The following is a 22,301-nucleotide window of genomic DNA, read 5'->3' as shown; positions in this document are numbered from 1 at the left end:
TATCATTCAGAAATAGGAATAATTCTCATGCAGAAAGAAGGCAAACCCAAAACTCATATTATAGCAGCACATATGCTTTAACAACTTCTTCCTACTGCAATCCTAACTCACACTAAACGAGGTGCAATGCTAAGGGAGACTATCAAGATCATATATAGGTTGCTGTACACCACAGCTATGTTTGCTGTAACAAATAGCAACTGAGTGCCCACTTCTGGAGGGCACGACACATTTGGGGCACAATCCATGAAATGGGGAGACAAGGCAGAAAGGGAGACAGTGCTGGGAGCTACGCCTGCAAAATAAGTAATCTTTTTTTCAGAAATTCTGTGAAGTTGTATATTAAATAACAGAATATAGGGAGGTATTCATTACATTCAACCAAGAACTAAGGAATCACTGCCGTGCACTGTTAACTAGTTACCTGTATTCCCAGGAATATTTATACTTAAAGGATGCTAAAACTTTCGTACAGAGTTAAGGTGATCTTTCTTCGAACTCTGAGTGTTAAGGGTGTAAACAAACTATTATTTAAAATGTCAGTATCAAAGTAAAACAATGCATCAACTGTAATCACTGGTACATCAGTGCGGCACACGCAGTCCAGTTCACACAGCGCTGCCTGATCAGCGATGTTTAAAAGCACAGTTTACAGCATATAGGGTCTTGGATGATGTTTATTTGCATTTTTATCTCTCAGGAATGTGGGTGTAGCTCCTTCCACACCCACTGCAACAAAACTTTCCATTACTAATTTCCTAACAGCTGTTAAGAAATAGCTGGTGCTATATCATTTTGTATTTGGTTTGAGGCTTTTTTCCTTAGCCTGCAATTCCATTTATCAGCAAACATTTCTGTTTCCAATATTCAACAAAAGTTTTAAAATAGGATAAGCTGAAGAAATAACTCTTAAAACATTACCAGCATCAAAAGATTATTTTCACTATAGCTAACCATGCTTTCTTGATGGGTTAGATATAAGTGTTTTGTTTATTCTTAAAGAATTTGAAGTACAAATTATACAAACAAGGACAACAGTATTTTTGTTGACGAAGGTGAATTAGATTTAAGACACAGGAAAAGCTGTAGAAATTTTAACATAACAGGATCAAAAAAAAGGGAAATAATTTATTTTGTCTGTTAACAAAATACCACATCTCCAATCATATTTGATTACTCATAAATCGGGATTTTAAATACCAGGGAATGAAGCTGACACTTTGTCAAGTACATTACCTACAAGAGATCTACTGATCTTTACCAAGTTGTCTCATGCCTTTCCTTCTTCACATTAAACCTCCAAAATTTTTACAGAACTGATTATGTACACAGAGAAAGTACATTAAAAGAAGTGCATTAAAAGCAGGGAAAAACACATCAGAAGATGTAAGACAGCCTCACATAAAACTTATATGAACAGAGACAAGAAAGTAATGACACAGACGCTGGCATATTAACAAAGTGAATAAATACAGATGTAATATGAAGGCACAGGACGAATACAAGATAAGTAGTAAAGGTTGTTCAGAGAGTTTTATGTGTGGAAAACCAGAAGATAACTGTAGTTCTGTAACTACTTTATCATATTTATTTGACTGCTGGCAGTAGTATGTGAATAAATGTCTTATTTCCTGATCCATAAATAGACAGTAGATAGGGGAATTTTCGCCTCCTTATATCAATGTGATATTTTTTCTGCAAATATGATCACTAAACACTTATATTTGTTTTCTACAAACTGATACTGTAGATATTACAATGTTCCCAGAGAAAACACCATCAACTTCATCTTACTAGCTGGAATATAAGCCCCAAAATGCAGTATTACAAATTACGACTGTTAAAATGCTGTGGAGAGGGGTAAATAATCACTGTCAGCATTCTTACTGTCACTTACTATACTCACTATGCCTGCCACCTGTAGACTCTTTAGATGAAGATTTTAAAAATTCAACTCGTGAACAAAGTTCTGTGTCTACGAGAATGGTGGGAAGAGAGAAGGATCTAATCAAATGAAGAGAATGAGTTTTAAATTCTGTAAACTAACTGTAGAATGATGGATGTGTCCTTGGTTTTGTTATTTCCAATTAAAAATCAGCCTCTGAAGTGACACGCTGCATATAAAAAGATGTAATAGAATACTTAACATGTTTACTACCTAACATTTCTACTGCAAGATCTATTTTTGGTTTGTTTTCAAGTTTCTAGCACTAAGTTAAGTCTTTTGAAAAGGAAAATTGCTACCCAATCATTACTGTCCCCAGGGTTGACCATATTATTAATAATGGCAGATCTACCTGTCAGTTGTAAGGAACTGTTTCCCATTCTCTCACTTTCTTTTACATAAATTCATACAGTAATTCCTACATTGTGCTCATTACATATTGTATCATGCAAGCTTTGGCCACAGGTCTTGACATCTCCAAGGCAACTATTTACAAAATTAAGTTTTTGTACATATTGACATATTGTACATTTTGACATCTGTTTTGGACATATGTCTCTAGCTGCCTGCATACTTACATTTATGTCATGAAATCACAAAAGAACTATTAATTTAAAATGCATGAAAACTCATTTTGGAATGCCATCTCAGTGACACTACTTAACTAAAATACTGTATAGGTATTAATGAGGTTTTTTGGTTTCTTTGTTTTTTAATGGCCAAGCTCTGAAGTTGTCAATCATCAAATCAAAAGAGGATTTCAGTTTTAATGGATGAAGAATGCAAGGATTACAAACATTCATTCCTTTGCTGGTATTGCATACACTGTTCAGCAACAAGAGCGAGAACGTGACTAGTTTGGATTACCTTGGCAAGTGACTTCTGTGGACTGATTTGACTTACAGCAGTGTACTACAATAACTTGTACAAATAAGGATAAAAATTAAATTGGTTTTGGATGCTACTCCATCTCAAATTCATGCACAATCAAGGGTTAAGCCATAAATATAAACATCTCTGCTGCTAGCACTTACCATTTTGAAAAAAGGTAAGTTACATTATGGCAGTTCTGTTTGGTGAAACATTTTAAAGAGATTTCAAGATTTCACATCACCTTTTGGAATCACTATGAAAAAACGGTCACTTTCAAATGACTGTTAGGCTGAAAAATTTTACATACTACTCTGATTATGTTATAGCATAAGTCATTTTAAGTTGCAAAGTCAGTCTTATGCAGGCCACCACTGAAGACGTCAGACACGCCACTGCGTACCCAATCAGAACAGTAGGTATGGCTGTATCAGAGCACGACATTAGCAGAGCAACTTCAACTCTGAATGTTTTTTAGTAAAAGCGTAGATAATTTGTTGCAGATATTTTGCAGTTTCTTCTGAAATAAACTTAGTACATCCTATTCTCAAACATAAGGAAATCTCCACTGCTTGTACAAAGCTGAACAGAGACTAGTTACTCATCGGCTGGCTTTACTCGTGCAGAGGGATCTCCTGTAAACGAACTGCTGACCCACTGAGTTCTGGAAAACCAACCCGTTTGCACTCCCCTGAGCAGTAAGTGAGCAGAGGTGAACAGGCAGCCATGCAAGGAAAGCACGGCATCCTCTTACCTGGAAAAGATTTTAGCCCTCATGGCCAGCAATCTAGTTAGTTTTGTGGTGGAATATAGGAAGTTGGGTTTTTATTGCTAAACTAAGCAATTAGGTGTCTGAAAAATCAAGTCTCCCAGACAAGAGATCCGGAAAGCTGTGTAAATATATTTAAATTTACTGAATTTGTGGATTTAAGTTACTTTGCTTAAATTAATCTTAAGAAATCAGCTGCCATAGGTGTCAATTACCCTACTGTTTCGTCAAAAGTTTTTTAGAGAAAAATAATTACCAGCACATGAGGCAACACAGCTGAGACCCCAATTCTTCCTCAGAAGAGAATTTCAAATTACAATACTAAAAGCTTCATTAGAAACAAGCAAACAAACAAATGCCATTTTCCTTTTGGCACTGTACCTCTTGGAGGGGCTGAAAGGACCACTTCAAAAGCAAATGATTATTTGTATTCGGTTAAGTGCTCTGAAAAAGACTAATTATTGGAAGCACCTATCACATATTAAAAATCAGGACTGGTTATAAAGTACCTATTTCAATAATGTTATTATAGAAGAAATCATTTAATAAAAGCATGCATTTGTGTCTTCTAATAAGCTTTGGCCAAGGAGGTCCAGCCACGCTGTGCCCACAATGCCTCTCCTATATCCAGCCAATTTGCTCTGCAACCAGCTCACTATAAAGCGCAACTGTGAAAGACACAGTAAGCAGAACAAACATGCATACTGGGACCTAAAAGGAAAAAGCCAGCACATCCATAAAGAAAAAGTAAATAAAATGTAAAGTGAACTACAGATCCTAACCAGGCAAGGCTGGAAATGCTCGCACCGCTTGTACTCTACTCTCATATGATCTTATTTCCAGTCCCTGCTGCCATAATACAGCAGAAAATTATTACAATTAAATCAGGGAAATAAGCCCCTAAAACATTGTTTCCTAAGAAATTGAATGTGTAGTCAATATAAAACACAGTGGAACTGACATTAGCAATACTGGGAAGATAGCTACTAGAAGATTAAGATTAGCGGTATGTGGAAGAAATGGACGTTTCTCCCACTAACCATATACTTACAAACTTCTGAGTAGTGTTTCACCAGTCTACTTAACACTAAGCAGTGACGAAGCCTCAACTTCTCCAATAGACATTTAAAAATACATGAAGTTTTTCTACAAGGAAATTGCTGAGGCACAGTCTGAGTAAAAGAAAAAACACACGTTCAAGAAAGAAGGCAGACCTTCTCACCACTTCCCACATGTGATGTTTAGGAAAGCAGCAAGGCGGTCAGCTCCACCGCACAAAGACACGGAGCTCTACCTGCCCAGGCAGCACATTCTTCACAAACCACCCACAATCCACAGAAAATTGTCTTTTCTCCCTGCATCTCCAGTTCCCCATCGTGAAATATTTTGTTCTGGCTTTACAATGGCATTAAACGTTAGCATTAACTGAGCAAATTTTAGGTCCTAATACATTTTTTTGGAGTTCAGTACATTCTCTTTCAATTTCTCTGTGGTGAGAACCGTGCCTGGACACCTTATAAGAGGAAGAGGTCTAAAAAAACCTTCAGAAACGTCAGTCTGCTTCTGCACTGCTTACTTTGGAAAATTTCTTCTGAAGCTAGTCAAGGAAATTCAGTAAAAATACATGTTACCCTGAGTCAATACTAGCACAATCAGATCACTGGTCTGACCAAGAATGATGGAAGGCTTCTCCGATTTAGAAGGCTTCTCCAATTTTCAAAGCAAAGTTTAAGTCAATTTACAATAAATATAAATACTAAGGTTTCCCAAACACAGAAGATAGAGAGAAACTATATAATAAAAAGTATCTAAAACATTTGTTTCTCACTTTGTCAATCCTTCAGTTTTTGTTTACATACACTCCCTCCTTTGCAGGTATTTCATACATTATTAAGCAATACTACACTGCTGGTCAATATCACTAACAGTTGACTTAAGAGCTCAGTCTTCAAACTGCACGTTTTCAAGGTTGTATGGCTCATGATGGTGATTGGAGGAGAAAGGGCAAGTATAAGATCAGAGGGAATGCCCTAGGACAACAGTAGAGAGTGAGTGATGAACTGATGAAGCCCAGAGTCACCTATAATTGATCCTTCGGAAGATTAACTACTCCATTTTATTTTTCAGCCAGCTCAAAGATTCATTGGACATTTCACTTTTGTTTGAACTGCTCATAAACTTTCACTCTTGCTACAATATTGAAAAAACAGCGATTGCCAGACCTCACTCTAGTGTGAATCAGCATGTCAAACACTGAAGGAGGAACAAAACCAGGAGCTGTATTTTTTGTGAATAAAGGTGTAAAAGCTATCAATAGCAAACATAACAGAATCACTTGTTTCAAAAGACTAAAAATGCAGACTTTTCAAGATCAGGCACCTATCCGATTACAGCAGACACTGCTCATACTCTTCAATAAAATGTGTTCTTCACCTCAGACAACACACTCTGAATAATGGCACCTGAGAAAACCAAACTACCAGCTAAAGAATAGGTCAAAAAACCCAAAAAGCAGGCACCACTGCTCCTCTCACTGCATGCAAGCTTGTTTAGCACCATCACCTACTGGCAGTCACTAGGTATTACTAACTGCACAGATGCACAATGCTAAGCTATGGCAACCGCTGCAGCTGAGCATACCACATCCAAAACGCCTCCCCGAAAGGCTCTCCTGGAATTTTCACTGCAAGGAGGAAGCACAGCTTATGATTTCTCAGCTATTTCCCCTGCAATAATGCTTCATAATATTTCATTAATGGATATGTCCTTATTCCAATAAGCTTCTTGCCCTTTTACATCTCTGATCACCCATTTCCCTACTAAAGGAACTCACTGGTGCGCCCTCCTAACATATGGCAAGCTGGTTGTTGGCCAGCAGGAGAACATCTTCCTGCCCAGGAGCTAGTTGCTTATGCCTTTTTGAAGCTAAGGTTTACAAACACAAATTTAACTTACATCAAAGTAGAACTTTCTCTGCACATGACACTGCTTTTGTCTCATTAGGTATCTGCTATGGGTAAAGGGTTTTTTTTGGGGAGATACAACACTCTACAGGAAAAATCTGTAAACAACTAAGCCAAGCAAACTGCCATCAGCTCTGACTGCAGGCGGGGAAACCTCAGCTGCCTATTACTAGAACTGAAAACCCCTACTTTAAACTGTGCTCATACATAAGGAGGGCAGGCTTTTGATAACTGTGCTTAATAAACACAGGCCTGGCTGGCTCACGGTAAATAAACACAAGGCAGTGACGGAACACAAGGAGTGTGTCCCATTTTAGAAACTGTGACTGTCACAATATATCAATTTAGCTTTGATCTCTTGTCATAAACTTCAGAGTACCAAATCCTTAGGTATCTATCATTAGTTAAGCTCCAAATTCACAGTCAACAACCGGAAGATATATAGAGAGCATACAGGCAACTGCATTAAACAAATTCCATGTACATAATCTTTTGCTTTTAATAGTAGATCTGCCACTGAAGTTCAGAGAATATGGAAGTGTTTACCAAACATGGCTTGAAGGGTTTACTATTTTTATATAGATTTGATGAAGAATTTGTGGTATCTGTTACTATCAAATGCAATACAGAGATCAGCAATATTAAACACTACAGAACGTGTACGAGTTTTAAAGTGAGTAAGCACATTATTATTGAACTTGTTTCCTCCATAAGGGAAAGTTTTTCTCTCTTCCCCCCCGTCCCCCCCCCATTGGTATTACTGGAAGCATTACATAGAAATTCTAGCTGGCATTGTAAAAGAAACTAATTATTCCCACTGCTATTACCACTACCATTCTGCAGAAACCTGAATGTTTAAAGCGAGCCTAAACCTCTCAAGCACACATGCAAGTGGTTGCATGCAGGGAACATGCAAACCCAACACCTACCTCCACTTTCCACCTTTGGAAAGAAATATAAAGCAGGTAAAACAAAAACCTTTCCCTTGACTTTCAAAGTGAAAGACAAACAAGTGTACATCACCTCCCAGAACACCTACCTGTAATCCAGTAATCTTAATTATCTCTAAAAGACTACAGAGACAAATTCAGCAATACTGGATCACTCAGAAGGGTGAAAAATAATCTCCTACTGCAACTGAACTCACTACATCTGAAGAGGAAACAACTATATTTCCATATTTTTGTACTTTGTGAGGTTTCTCCTTATGTACCAAAGCATTCTTTATTGCCCCAGGGACTGACCCCACAAGCAAGGGCACCTGTAAAGTACAATCATGTTTTCCCACTTTGCAGTCGGGTGGCTTTTACTGATCTGCTGTTCAGGTCTTATCACAAATAAAGTTATGCAACTTCCATCATCTGCAATTAGTCTGGTCACCAAGAATTTCTGTGATCGAGCAGGATTTTTTCGAGGATTACTTCCCATTGACAATTCTTTGAAATGGAACAGAAGACAGGAGGCAAGAAGAAAACTAGAAAGTGTCCTACCCTAACAAAACCAATCCAGAATTATAGTATAATACTCTTTCTTTGAAAATAGTTCTTTTGAAAGTATCCTGTCAGAGATCTGAATCAACAACTATATTTTAACTGCCACAGTCACCATCAAATGCTTTAAAAGAACACAAAAAACCTCACCAATTTGAGCAACAAGCGCTGAAAGGTACTGAGAAAAATACTTATAAAACCATTTGGTTACTTACATTGTTGTTGCGTGTTTCTACTGCTGGAAACTTCCTGACTATGAATTTGACAGCAGATTCCAGGTTTTTGTCAATAAGATAGGATGGTTTGGCTTTGGGGTCACCGCATGCCTATAAAAAAATACAATAAAAAATGAAGTAAAAACACAATCACCCGTCTAAAGCTAAGCGATAGTTGCAAATCTGAAGACAAACTAGAAAGATTCTTTGTTTGTTTTTAGTGAGCAGGTGATAAAATGAAAGGCAAAGTGCAGGGACTGTCACAGCTGAAATATGCAATGGGAAACAGTACAGAGATGCTCTTCTACTGAAAAAGATGCATGGAAATATCAAAGCAGTTAGTGCAGAACAGCAGTGAGGGAAAAAACTCAATCCTAAAAGAAGGAGAAAAAAATGGTTTCCTTTTAATGCTATTCCTTGTTTGAGGTAGTGTTGTATGCATCTGGAGTTAATAAACTGTTAGAAAATTCAATCATGTCATCATCTGTGGAGGACAGTGCTGGGCACATTAAATGATTAAACTATCCTTTGTGAAACAAAACTAAAAGCCCCACCACCGATCTGTGTTTCATTTTTCTTTAAATTATTAACTGCAAGACAGTTTTCCATTCTACAATAAAACCACCAGTACTTGCCTGAAGTATTCTATTTCCTTAGATTAAGAACTCAAGTTTTCTCATTTTCTTTACTCCTACAGTAGCATAGGCTGTGCTTTAAAAGCAGCAATCAAGAAATTTCCTTACATTTTGATTTCAACAGAAGTCGCAACTAAGTGTTAGGACTCTTCAATAACTTACGTAGACATACCAGAACAGCTTCTGTGGACAAACAACTGACAAAGCACCTACTTTTGCCAGCTACAGCGCATGCTGTCAGACACGCTACTACTTCTCAACTACTCTGACTAGCGAGCCATGCTATACCATTTAGTTTGGAGAAACATACTAAAAGCAGCATTACTTACATGACAAAGTTTGTGCTCAAATTGTACTTTCTCTCAAATATTCATTTAGTTTTACAGTCCTCAGAGGGATTTGCAAAGGAGTTTTGTGTCTCATGCAGAACTAAATTACATGCTAGGCATTTCTACACAACATAGCGAACTCGAATGACAGCTCATTTAAAAACTTTTCCACATTAATTTCTATGACCAGGTTGTGGACTGTAGAGACAGAAGTCATGGAATATGAGACCGATTCTGAAAGCGGGCAAGCGGGCAAAGGGAAGGTGAAAAGCTTTGCAAACCTTCCAAACTTGTCCTTGCTGGGAAAGCAGTGTAACAAAAAGAGAGAAAAATTACATATAAACAAATTACTCTTAAATTCTAAAATATGTTACATTTAAGTGAACTAATACACTATTACCTACATCCAAGAGAACATTATGATCAATCTGTTACTCTAGGCAGCATACTTTCTACTGGATGGTGATTATTCTAATACTCACAAACAACTTTACATGTACTTATTAGAATTTTACTATTGTGCAAAGTGCTGCTTATAAGCTGAAACATGTAACTTCTAATAATATTTCCAAACTAAGTTCAGGTAGGGAGAGAAAAAAAAAAAAAGGAGTTAACAAATATCACATGCAACTACAGGGGAAAAAAGGAGAGAAACTCAGTGAAGTTTTACATACCTGAAAAAGAAACGGTAGCCAAGAAAAAAAACAAAAGAATCATTATTGTAAGTTTCTAAAACTCCTACCAGTAGCACATGACCATCATGATGTACGCTAACATGCTACTCTGACACCATAGCTCTTACATTTGCTAATTTTACCACAAAAATACTAAATTTTATTAAAATGTCACAACTGTAATACTCCAAGAGGAATTTATAAGGAAAATAAATTCAGCAACATTCACATTATCAATTAGATATTAAATAGTTGCTTCGATTTTTTCACAGCAGCAAACAACACATGCCACAGAAGATCTGTTGTGTACACTTTAAAGTCTTTACACAATTTCAAAAGTAAAAATTGTACTGCAAATAGGCATCAAAAAAATAAACACTGAGCTTCAAATTCACGAAGTCTTAATTAACTAGATGCCATGGGTTTGTCAGAATCTGTGTCAGATTATTTCAACTTTCTGTCCTTCTCACACATTGTATAACTTTCTCTACTAAAAGAAGGATTACAAGCTAAAGGAAACAGTTTAATGGACAACATATATTTGTGGCCTGTTAAAATCTAATATGGTTGCCCTTATATACAACATAACTGCGACCATTGACTTCCTAATAATTTTCAGCCTGAATTGAAACATTACTTCCACATACTCCTTATTTTTCCTAGCAACAGATGTTTTTCCTCTTATAAATCAGCTCTCCAAAATGTTTACTAAAAATTATGTCCTACACAGGCCTTCACATACAGATCATTCACATGGAAACAGATGTATGAAAACACTAACAGGCATATGCTCACATGGCTTCAGGAACTCAGTTCCCAGAGATGATTAATATTATCCTCAGTCTAACTGGCAGTCCCCTCGATATACCTGAATATGCAATAGAGAGCTTTGTTCCTTCCCATTGTTTGTTTGCTAACATCACACTTTAAGCAACTCTAATTCTTCCTACTAATAAACTACACAAGACTGATCCATGGATAAGAAAGAAAATTGCTGCAAGATACAAAAGGTTAAAGATATCCTTCATACATTTCAAAATTCCACCTTCTAAAAAGCTGTACAAGCCCACCTACGTGGACTGAATAGAAGGAGAACAGACACCATCGAACGAGTGGGTTGATGCCTTTTCCTTCCCTCTCCCATATTCCACAGCAGCTCAGCTCCTTCCTAAGAATTGATATTATTTGATTACTAACTGTTGTTGCACCAATACAGTTTTCATCCGTACTGTTACCTGCATTCACCATCACATGTAAAACTGTCTACGTAAGCTAAACCTCTCCTAAAAGGCCAAACACACCTATGAAGATCAAACTCACTACAGTTTACTCTATAAAGTATACAAGAATGAAAATACGATCCCCAATTTTAGCACTTTCGCACAAGCATGAATGTGTGATAAGGCACATAAACACAATTTTGCACAGTAGAAAGAACGAAGACATTGAGGGCAACGGTCTTAGACTATAGATAAGAAAGGTGGCTTTTGCTTTTAGTTGTTGTATGAGTCAATACAAAATCCCTTGTCAGTACTGTAACAGGCAGAAACATGATGGTACAACATACAAAGATCACTTTGCCCTATACAGCTCTCCAGCATTCAAATAGAATTTTGAGAATTAGCCAAACGCTGTAGCGCTTTCTCAATCAGCCTCAGATATCACTTTTCCCCTTAAGTGGGTTGCAATAACCTTGTTTCATTTCTTATTTAAAAAAAAAAAAAAAACCAAAAAAAAACCAAAAAACCACCACAACAAAACCAGCAACAGGATGGCTACAGTTTTGGGGCATTAAAAAGAAATTCATGAAGTAAAAGTGTTCTTACTAGTGCAGCATTCATGGAATACAGCTCTGAAGCTATGGGATTCCAGCTGCTTCAGCCCCGAAATATTATACTGAAAGAATCTCCCAGCAGTCATCTTTAAATTCCTTTGTACACTACTAAACAGCTGTCAAGCAGTTATGCTGAAAAAGATGACGCAAAGCTCCCAATAGAGACTAATTTAAGTAATTAAAAAAAGAAATTAAAAAAGACTCAGACACTGGATTTCTATCAAGTTACACAACATTTCTTTCCACAGCACTTTAGAACTGTACCCTGCTATAAGTGGACGTACTCTCCTGATCTGATTCTATGCATCCAACTCTAACAAGAGCATCACGATTTCTATAGCTAAGAGATTCATTATTCAGAATACATCTCTGCTATCATATGCACATGCCATCAAACTTCAGGTAAGACAGATCAGACTGCTTGTACTCTTTAGAGATGCTTCACTATGCCATACGTTTTGAATTAAAGCAGTGTTTTCCTACCTACCCTAATAATCTAGACAACTAGATTATTATTATTAAACAAAATTCAGACTCTATTCTTCATGCTATTAGGTTCTTCTATACTATTTTCACTTCGAAAATAAAAAAAACTACATACCTTCGCTTTCTAGGTTATACTCATTCAGAAGCGGTCAACAAGAAAATATCCAACAATAAAAGCCTGCTTAAGGTCTACACATACGATAAGCGGCCCTTAAAGAACACCACCAAATCCAGCACAGCTGCCTTTAGCCCAGAGTACACCAACATTAAGATACACAGCATAAAGACCTTTTGCCCCAGCCCAGTTACAGCTATCCCTGTGAAAAATCAAAGCCTAACATTTTCCTTCCTACTTGAGGACAGAGGGCGTTGGAGGAGAACAAAAAACCTTCCAGCAACAAAATTACTATATATATCCATCTGATGTGACATGAATAAAGGGACATTTATTTTCAGGTACAATCACTGTCAAAAGCCAGCGCCACAGCACAGTATGCAGGGTGCAAACTTGCATTTAGAACACTTAAACTCCACTTTATGCCTTCTACATACACCTGCCATGTGTCCTTGAGTGAGAACATTGGGAAGTATTACTTGAGTTACATGGGGTAGGATGATAAAAAAGCCTAAATATGTTACTGTACTGTAGAAATACCTTTTTTATACTTCTTTTTGTTGCTAAGCCCCACCTATTCCAAATGATTAGCGGGGCTGTTTCCCAATAAAAAAAGAAAGAGGGCCATTTGAATCAATCATTTCCTATTTTCATCCCCCAAGCCCCTTACATCAGATGATCATAAAACAAATCATATTCTGCAGCAATTTAATGTGGTTTTATTACTTGACTTGCTGCAGACTTGAGATAAAACACTGCTGAGCACAGTTCCACTGGACTGTGACAACACAGACTGAAATAATCTTAGTCAACAGATCACCTCACCTTCAAGTTTCATTTACAAATGAATCTACACTACAAACCTCTGAATTTCTCAATTCCCTAAGTTTCAATGACAGCAAAAAACATGCCATCTCCCGAGTTAGTAACATTCAATAGTAAATGGAAATATAGTAAGATCTCTCATATTAAAAAAATGGGAAAAGCGCCTGTACGTACCATTTAGTTTACCACAGCACGTTCTCTTGGCAGGCAAGAAAGGCACGCACAGTAACACTGTTGTTCTTCCCTTGTAATAGTGCTGGCATTAAAGCTACCCTAAAATGCAGCTATAAGTTTCAATGCCTGTTTTGCGGCCATGCATCCTATAAATTATACTAAATAATACCTGGCAAAAAAGCATTCAAAAAGAGACAGGTTCATCATGAACTTGGTATTTCTGTAGGACAAAACATATTTATTCTTTGTTTCTGGTATGTGTTTAAAATAATGAGATTACCAACTGACAAATCTCTAACTTTGAAAGAGCAAAGCTACTGAGAAGGAGAGAGAGAGATGAATAATCAATAGAGAGCGGCTTTGAATGATGAATACGTAAGGAAAGAGTTCATACTCCATTTGCCTTAACATCTCTGATGAAGCCTACTGCAATTCTCGTGAGACCCTACCTGGAGTACTGCATTCAGGTCTGGAGCCCCCAACATCAGAAGGACGTGGACCTGTTGGAGTGAGTCCAGAGGAGGGCCACCAAGATGCTCAGAGGGCTGGAGCACCTCTGCTATGAAGGCAGGCTGAGAGAGTTGGGGTTCTTCAGCCTGGAGAAGAGAAGGCTCTGGGGAGACCTTATAGCAGCCTTCCAGTACCTAAAGGGGGCCTACAAGAAAGCTGGGAGGGACTCTTTATGAGGAAATGTAGCGATAGGATGAGGGGGAATGGTTTTATACTGAAAGAGGGGAGATTTAGATTCGATATGAGGAAGAAATTCTTTGCTGTGAGGGCAGCGAGCCCTTGGCCCAGGCTGCCCAGAGAAGCTGTGGCTGCCCCATCCCTGGAGGGGTTCAAGGCCAGGTTGGACAGGGCTTGGAGCAACCTGGGCTGGTGGGAGGTGTCCCTGCCCAAGGCAGGGGGTGGCACTGGATGATCTTTAAGGTCCCTTCCAATCCAAACCATTCTATGATTTGCTTTCCTGTACTTTAGGTTTTGTGGAAGCCTAAGTTTAATAATAAACAGGCTTGTCCCAGATGAGCTTTGTGAACGAAGCTTTGTCCCTCCCAATAGCTAGGCAAACAGATGCAAGAATTAGTTGGTCGCACATGGACAAATTATTAGAGTCTAGTTTAATACTTGTGATGACTAAAATTTAACTGTCCTACACCAGTACCACTGTACCAAGTAAATCACTTTACTGATGTTTGCAGTTACATAAATGATACTTGTACAAAAGGTAAACCTGTATTTTGATATATAAACTGTGCTACAAGGTTCAGCCAAAACTGTATTGTTCCCATGACCCAACTAGGATCTGGAAATCAGAACAAAGTCTGCAGTTAACTAATTTTCGGTCAGTCTCTATAGGCCTCAGACATATCCAAAATATGGCTCAAAATTATTATAAATTTAACAGCTATTGCACTTTTCACACACAAAGGTTCAAAAGTTTGAAAGATAACACACTTTCATATTAATTCAAAATTACAATTAAAGGTGTTAAAAGTCAGTCCAATGTTTCCTACAGCTAAGCAAGACTTCTTCCCCATCATTATTCATTATTTGGTGTGTCTTGAACGCCCAAGTATATACTTTATTTTAAATACTAGCGTATCTCTACTCAGAGATCCAACCCATTAAAATGTAAACTCACGTGAAACCCGAAGAAAAGCCTAGAAAGGACCTTGAGAAATTGCGTACCCTACTTTCCTGTTCCAAAGCAGGATCAACTGTATCTGTATCACACCTGGGAGATGTCTGCCAAATCTTTACCTACAGGTCTCCAACAGGCTACGTTCAAAAACATTCTCACAGTCTTTTCCAATATTTAATGGTATTTTTCATTCGAAAGTTCTAACATGTAAACTGAACTTTTCTCACTACAATTTAATTCATCGCTTCTTGATCTCCGTGGCCATACTGAATTGTACAAACTATTCCTCCTCTCTCTACAGCAGTCCTAAATACTTTAAAACTCATATCACTTATTAATTTACTTTAAAAACCTCCTTCAGTTTTCTTAGTGGGTGAAATTTTCTGCATCACTGGTCTTTCTTATTATTCTGCTCTGGACTTTCTCCATTTTATCCACATTTTTCTTGAAAACCATGTCAAACCAGATACATTTCAGACGAGCCATGTAGAGCAAAAGAACTACTTCCTTTGTCTTCAGACTATCTTGCTCACACATTTATAAAACCTCATGTCATCCCTGATTTTTTGTAGCAAAACTTCATTGGCTAATGCTTGCCCTGGGACGCCCCTAACCTTTCCTGTCTATTTTCTGCACACTTGCTATCTCCTTACTTTTAATTTTGTATTTTAAATTTCACTAAGCACAAAATAGCTTGCAATCATACTTGCTCAACCACCTCCAAGTTTGTTAGACCATACCTACAATTCATTAAGCTCAAACTGAATTCCAATTAGGTTCTTCATTATTTCTGTAGCTTCTCCCAGTTTCCTATCACCCACTAATTTAATAGGCACGCTGCAGTCATCATCTAGGTTGTTAATGCACAGAGTGACTGGAACCAGAGGTAAAACACACCCAAGGAGACCCTGCTGAACCACGGTCTGACAATGGGATCTTCGTTCCCTTCCCTAACATGGTTATCCAGCTGCGTTCGTCATTACAACTTCATCCAGACTGTACTTCCTCACATTGTTTGTGAGAACAATCAGATGAAGTCATGTCAGCAGCCTTGCCAAGGTTAATGTGTAAAATATCTACTAAGTTGTCCATACTAGAGTGACCTGTCACCTCGCCCATGAAAGAAATAGACTTGGTTTACCACTATCTGTACATTGATAAATTCATATTGCCCTCTTGAGTTTGCAGCACCTGTTCAAGCAAGCACTTGGTTCTACTCATCAAATATGGGGCAGGTAAAATGCAAAGTAAAAAATGAAGAGAAGTTTCACTGCCACAAAGCTTTCCCTAACTGTAATTTACAAAGTAACATCTTAATGAAAGAAAGCAAAGCAATGGGGATGTCTTGTCTATTCTGAATCTAAAATGTCAACTGTTTCAGACCTTTTAGCTGCATCTTCTCTGTCCACAATCTTAAAAAGCCCTTGCAACTAAAACTAGATTAGTTTTTGTGTCAACCCATGGCAGGGCAAATGAACAGGAACTGGGGGTGCAGGTAATTCGTATTTGTAAACAAAGAAACAATGCAAGATAATTCTGGGTATCCACACTTGATACAAAAGGATAAATCCACCTGGCTTTCTCTCTGTATGTTTTAGAGGATGTCATGGTATATTTTCATACTGTTTTAGAAAGTCTCATTGTTTCTTTACAAAATTAGCTGCTTTTCTCAATTAAAAAAAAAAAAAGTGTGACACGGTATCATCAGTCTTTGTTTGCTTCCTGAGCAAAGGAATTCTTGTATTTATTTTTTGTTTATTGCCAGCACTGACTGTAAGTTTGTTTGGGGTTTCCTTGTCCTCTTATCAGCAGGACAGTATTCTGAGCTATTCCTCCAAGATCACAAACAGACCAATATATACTGGCAACTTAACCTTTAAAGAACTGCTGACATCTATTGAGCACTAGAAGCAACACTGCCGCACCCTAAGACACTTCCTGATGACCTGAAGACATTATCTGTTCTTTCCAATACCAAACTTTCAATTCAAAACAGTATTATTTGTGAGTTTTTCCTCTCAGCTCAAAGCTCCACACTCCAGCACAGAGCTCAGTGTCAAAAGGGTGATCTGATCCTACACCCTTCCAAACTTCAGAGCTGTGCAGATTGGAAACTTCTGCGTGTTCTGAGTGTCAGCAAAAATCTCTCCTAATTCTTCCTGAAGAACTGCTCTAGTGCCCGAGCAAAATAAAACACCTCATTGACTGGCTTTTACAACTGTCCCCCTGCAATATTTAGACTTTGTCAGGTCCTCTCCAGTCCAGTTTTGGAGCTTTTGGGATCTTTTTCTTCACCGCAATCTCAGGAGCAGCGTAAAAGGCTGGTCTCTTCAGCCTTGGCTGATCTGACCAACTTGTCACCGTTTTACCACAGGAGACCTGATGCAGTCCTCCTCTTTCCCTCACAGTATATGCCTTCTTTTGCTCTTTTGAAAAGAGTATGCGCTTTAACTGCTGCGGAAGAGAAAATAAATAGGGAAAATAAAAAGTAGCCAGTCTTTAAAACAGCTAACAAGTAACGTCCTCAATACAGGTAAAAATCCAATATTCCAACTATTGCATCTTTAAAGAACTAACTGGCAATTAATTACCTGCTAAATGATTTTAAACCTGGCTTCATACTAAACTATGTGGTGCTCACAATAGGACTGGGACCACATTTTTGGTTTGGAACAGTGAAGATAAAGTCAGCTAAAGCACCTGCAAATATTTATTCTGTTCCTTATCTATGACTTCAGTACGGTTATACAGTTCATATCTAAGAACTGGTTTAAGATTCTCATTTTTCAGATAGTACATAATCATCAGAATTGTAAAAATCACAAGAATTAGTTTTGGTAATGACATTTTAAGAAAAAATTTTGCATGTGAATATAAAACCTGTACCATGAAGAACAACAGAACACTGCTAGCAAAGCAATTAATGATAAATAACAGACATGTCACATTTGAATAATGTATACTCTAAATAATTCAAAACCCTAACTGTTTACAGTAGCACTGCTTCAACATTCATCAAAATCACACTTTCTTGATTTGCTCTGACTAAATCAGATACTCAGATATTTTAAGATTAAATCTCTTACTGCAAATAGTCCCCAGTATCCAAGGGTTTTATAAACAAACAAAAGACAGGCCCAGAGAAAACAAGATTATTCCTCTACCATCACTCTTGAACAATACACTTAACTGACAATACCGGCAGCATCACACAAAGCTCACCAACAATCTCGGTCTGCTCTGAACGATAACCAGAAAATTCAAGTTTCACCTGAGCCAGAATGGCATGAAAAAAACCCTGCTGTCTTTGACTTACAGAGGTTTCGTTGCAGGCAAGAAATGACAAGAGAGTTATAAGGAAAAGCAATAATAAAATTGCTAGCTTGGATAATTGAGGACAAATTCTTAAAAAGCAGAAGGAACAAAACAGGAGAGCAACTGCAATGGGAAGAGTTCCTAGCTCAGGACTAATACTGGTCCCAGTACAAAAGACAGTGAAAGCAGCAGGCAAAGGATCATCCTTTCAAGTACCAGCAGCAACAAAATCCATCTCCACACAGACCAAATGCAAGTTTTATCTCATCATCCACTATTACTTTAGTAAGTCCACTTTTCGTAGTTTCCATGTCACTCTCAGAGGCAAACCCCTATATATTCAGATACTCTTAAAAACAACAAACTTTGAACTACTTCAGAAGACAACAGCAGCACAGAAGGTCAGCAGACAGAAAATGATGAACAATTAACAGCTATAAGCACAATGACATCAAAATTGAAATTTAGATAGGAAGATGAAGTATAAATATCAAGTTTCTAACTGCTTTTAACAACTTCTGTAATTCCTTGGGAAGTAAAATTGTCCCGCTTTGTTTCTAACAGCGGGGAAAATTCTTAATCTGTTAAAATCTGCTCCCTAGACAGCATCTACAGCAATCTGTAAGGCAGCTACAAATACTTTACCTCCCACTTCCTCTTATTAAAAAAAGTCTTAACCATTTCCTTTAACCGCAATACCACATATTGTGTGGTTATCTCTAGTAACTTGAGTTTCGGTATCGTCTTCAATGGAGGAAGCTATAAGAGTCTTAAACAGCAGTTTTAGAACCCACTGTTTTCAGAGAGGGAAAATGTAAAAAAAAAAAAAAAAAGGCACAAAATAAAGAAAAATAAAGTGCTGCAAGCAGCCAGCTATGCTGCAGCTGGTCTGAAGAAAAATCCACACTAAAATACAATAATCGATCCTGAGATTTCTGGGGCTTATCATCATAGCTCACTAGTTACCACTGTCAAGCGGTACTCACTGCAGCTTAAGAAAACAATTATTTGAATCACAAATTACTATATGAATACCCAGAGTTGTGTCTGGGACATCTCCAGATTTGCAAAACTATACATCACACAACAATCTAGCCACTTGGACATGCCTCCCCTCTCTCTGTATGCAAGACCTACGCAATTTTGGACTCAGTTCATGACATTTGCAGGAAAAACTGGTGCTACCTCTTGTGCTGATACTCCCCTACCGAGAGCCTATCTGCTTGCCTCACTTCACTAAGACGAGCAATGGCAGAAGTTACCACCACCATATGGGCAAAAGCAGTCAGGACTCTGCAATCTAAACGTAACAGTGGAAATGTGTCTGTAGGCAGTGGACTGCTTAACATGAGTAAGTGTCCCCAAACCAGAACTCCGGTAACAAAAACAGAGGCTGCACTCACAATTGTCAAGACGAGGTTTAATTTTTCCTGACTCATTTCCTGCCTTCTCCCCACAAAGTATGGCTATGCTCACACGAAATTCCCCTAGCCTGTTTTTCACCTGGTGTACTTCTCTAAAAGCATAACATTTTAATGCTTTCCCCCACAAATAGGGAATTTCTGTTTTGTGTTAATAATTGTAACAATGTAATCACACTTTTAAGTTGAAGCAATTTTCCAACAAACAAAACTGCAAACCAAAAGGAACATCACTTCTATATATGGAAAGAGAAGAATTTGCAATAAGTTAGAATGCTTTATTCATGTCAGTGAAGGCCTGCAGGAACGCTTAAGTGCACACCAACTACTGACATTGCTTTGGATCAACGCTGACTTTGGAATACTGCAGTCATTTGGTTTTTTTCCTGGAAACACCACCTTAATTAAAATCAACACTGCAATTGGTATAGCCAAGTAGCCCTTACCGCTTCTGAAGTACAAGTCCCCCATAAGAGCAAAACAATTTGACAAAACACATCCTTTAGCTCGGATCCGTTAGGCAGGATCACTCCCTAAACTTGGGTTTAGAGTCAGAGTGATCAAGGAAGCACCTAAAACTCTCAAACTCCTTCTGCTATTGCTGCAGCGCAAGCCAGCTGAGCCCAGCATACAGAACAGCACAGAAATTTTAGGACGCTAAATCTGCAAAGCAGTGCTCATTGCTTGGATGTAATAACTCACATTTTCTTTGAAATAATAAAAACCTCTCAGAAACACTTGTGTTCAAGACAAAGCAACAAAATCCTAACTAATTCATACTGAAAGTGGACCGAGCCGCTGTACACATTCAGATGGTGTATCGCATGTCAGGAAGATTAAGCTGGGAAGGACACGAGGCACCTAGACGGCCATGAATCAGGCTCTTCCACAGACGAAAGCACAAAGATTTCCTCCAGAAGAGGAATCAACTCCGCAGGGAGGCGTACCCCATCTTTACCGTCAATACCGAGACCTGCAGCTTCCTGCGCCGCCGAACCACCTCACCCATGCAAACACCGGTTTATTGCGTTCCGGGCGGGCGGGGAGCAGCCCCAGCTCCCACAGCTTCAAACAGCTGCTCCACCTCAGGCCGGAGCTGCTAAGCAACGCCGCGCCCCCAACTTATTAAAATTAAACTTACTAATTTTACCCCAAACCCTTCTGTTCGGTACCGACGGGTTTCGCAAGGCGGCGTGGGTAGGCCCGTGCCCAGCAGCCCACTCCCGGCTCCCGTGACTCACGCACGGCGGGGCGGGAGCGGCTCCAGGCGGCACCGGGCCTAGGCCCCGCGACGGCGGGTGCCGGGCCTGTGGGCGCCGCTCCGCGCAGGGCCTCCCTTCTCTCCTCCCCCCCGCCAGGTAACGAGGCGGCGGCCGCCCGCGAAGCCCCGGCCCGCCGCCGGGCCCACAGGCGGCGCAGCGGCGGGCCGGGCCAGAGCGCCTGACCGCGGCGGCGGCGCGGCTCCCGCGGCCTCCCCGCCCTGCCTCTCGGGCCCCGCAGCTAGGCCGCAGCGCGGACGGGTGAGCCGCAAGCAAGGCGGCGGCGCGCCAGTCCGGCCGGGGGCCAGTGGGTCGGCGGGGATCGCGCTGGGGCGGTTCCTCCCCCCGCCTCCCCGCCGGGGCCCCCCGCACCTTCTTGATGTTGTAGAGCCGGGTGAGCATGCCGACGCCCCGGTCGTTCAGGATGGTGAGCTTCTCCGCCAGCTTCTGCTGGCTCGGCTGCAGCACCGACCGCGACATCCTGCCCCGCTGCGCTCCGCGGCCCCGGCCCAGAGCCCCGCCGTGGCGCGGCCGCCCGGCCCGGCGCTGCCTCCCCCCGCCGCCGCCGGCGGCCTCGCTCGCTGCTGCCTCCGCGGGGCGTGGCCACGGCGGTGCGGCGCGGGTCACGTGGGGCGGCGCTCGCGCGCCCCCTGCGGGCGGGCGGCGGCGCGGGCGGGCCCGGTTGCCCCGGCTCGGCCCCCGCTTGCCCCCCGGCCCGGCGGGTCGCCTCGCTGAAAAGCCCAGGGCGTGACCGCTAGGTGCGCTTACATACGGCGGTGAGTCGTCTTCGGGCTGGTTTCTTTGGCCGTTGTTCCTAATATGAGAGCCACTAGGCTGTATGTTAGGCGGAATCCCAAGGCGTGCCTCACGACCACGAAGAACATTCATTTTTTCCCCAAGGTTTATAACAAAACCCAATTGTTTTTACTAAATCAACTGAAATCATAGAATCACAGAATGGTTTGGGTTGGGAAGGATCTTAAAGCCCACCCAGTGCCACCCCCTGCCCTGGGCAGGGACACCTCCCACCAGCCCAGGTTGCTCCAAGCCCCGTCCAACCTGGCCTTGAACCCCTCCAGGGATGGGGCAGCCACAGCTTCTCTGGGCAACCTGGACCAGGGGCTCACCACCCTCACAGTGAAAAATTTCTTACTGATATCAAACCTAAATCTCCCCTCTTCCAGTTTGGAGCCATTACCCCTCATCCTATCCCTACAAGCCCTTGTACAAAGTCCCTCTCCATCTTTCTTGTAGGCCCCCTTCAGATACTGGAAGCACTGCACAGCGAATATTGACGCAGTTATCATCAACGGTGACTGTAATTTTCTGAGGGGACTTCT

General features: G+C 40.1%; 1 protein-coding gene across 2 annotated transcripts in view; it reads right to left on the bottom strand.

Annotated features, from left to right (window-relative positions):
* The window catches only part of NCKAP1 (NCK associated protein 1), a 60,031-nt gene extending 38,480 nt beyond the window's left edge, over positions 1 to 21,551 (bottom strand). For both annotated transcript variants that reach the window (XM_054208479.1, XM_054208480.1), the window contains exons 1-2: positions 21,334 to 21,551; positions 8,253 to 8,363 (exon numbers count right to left, since the gene is read on the bottom strand). In XM_054208479.1, the coding sequence (XP_054064454.1) occupies positions 8,253 to 8,363; positions 21,334 to 21,441 (219 nt within the window). In that variant the 5' untranslated portion in view covers positions 21,442 to 21,551. The remainder of the gene's footprint in view (positions 1 to 8,252; positions 8,364 to 21,333) is intronic.
* Positions 21,552 to 22,301: the final 750 nt, after the last annotated feature.

Source organism: Rissa tridactyla, chromosome 7 (assembly GCF_028500815.1).
Source record: "Rissa tridactyla isolate bRisTri1 chromosome 7, bRisTri1.patW.cur.20221130, whole genome shotgun sequence".
NCBI lineage: Eukaryota > Metazoa > Chordata > Aves > Charadriiformes > Laridae > Rissa > Rissa tridactyla.
This window is presented reverse-complemented; position numbering and strand designations above follow the sequence as displayed.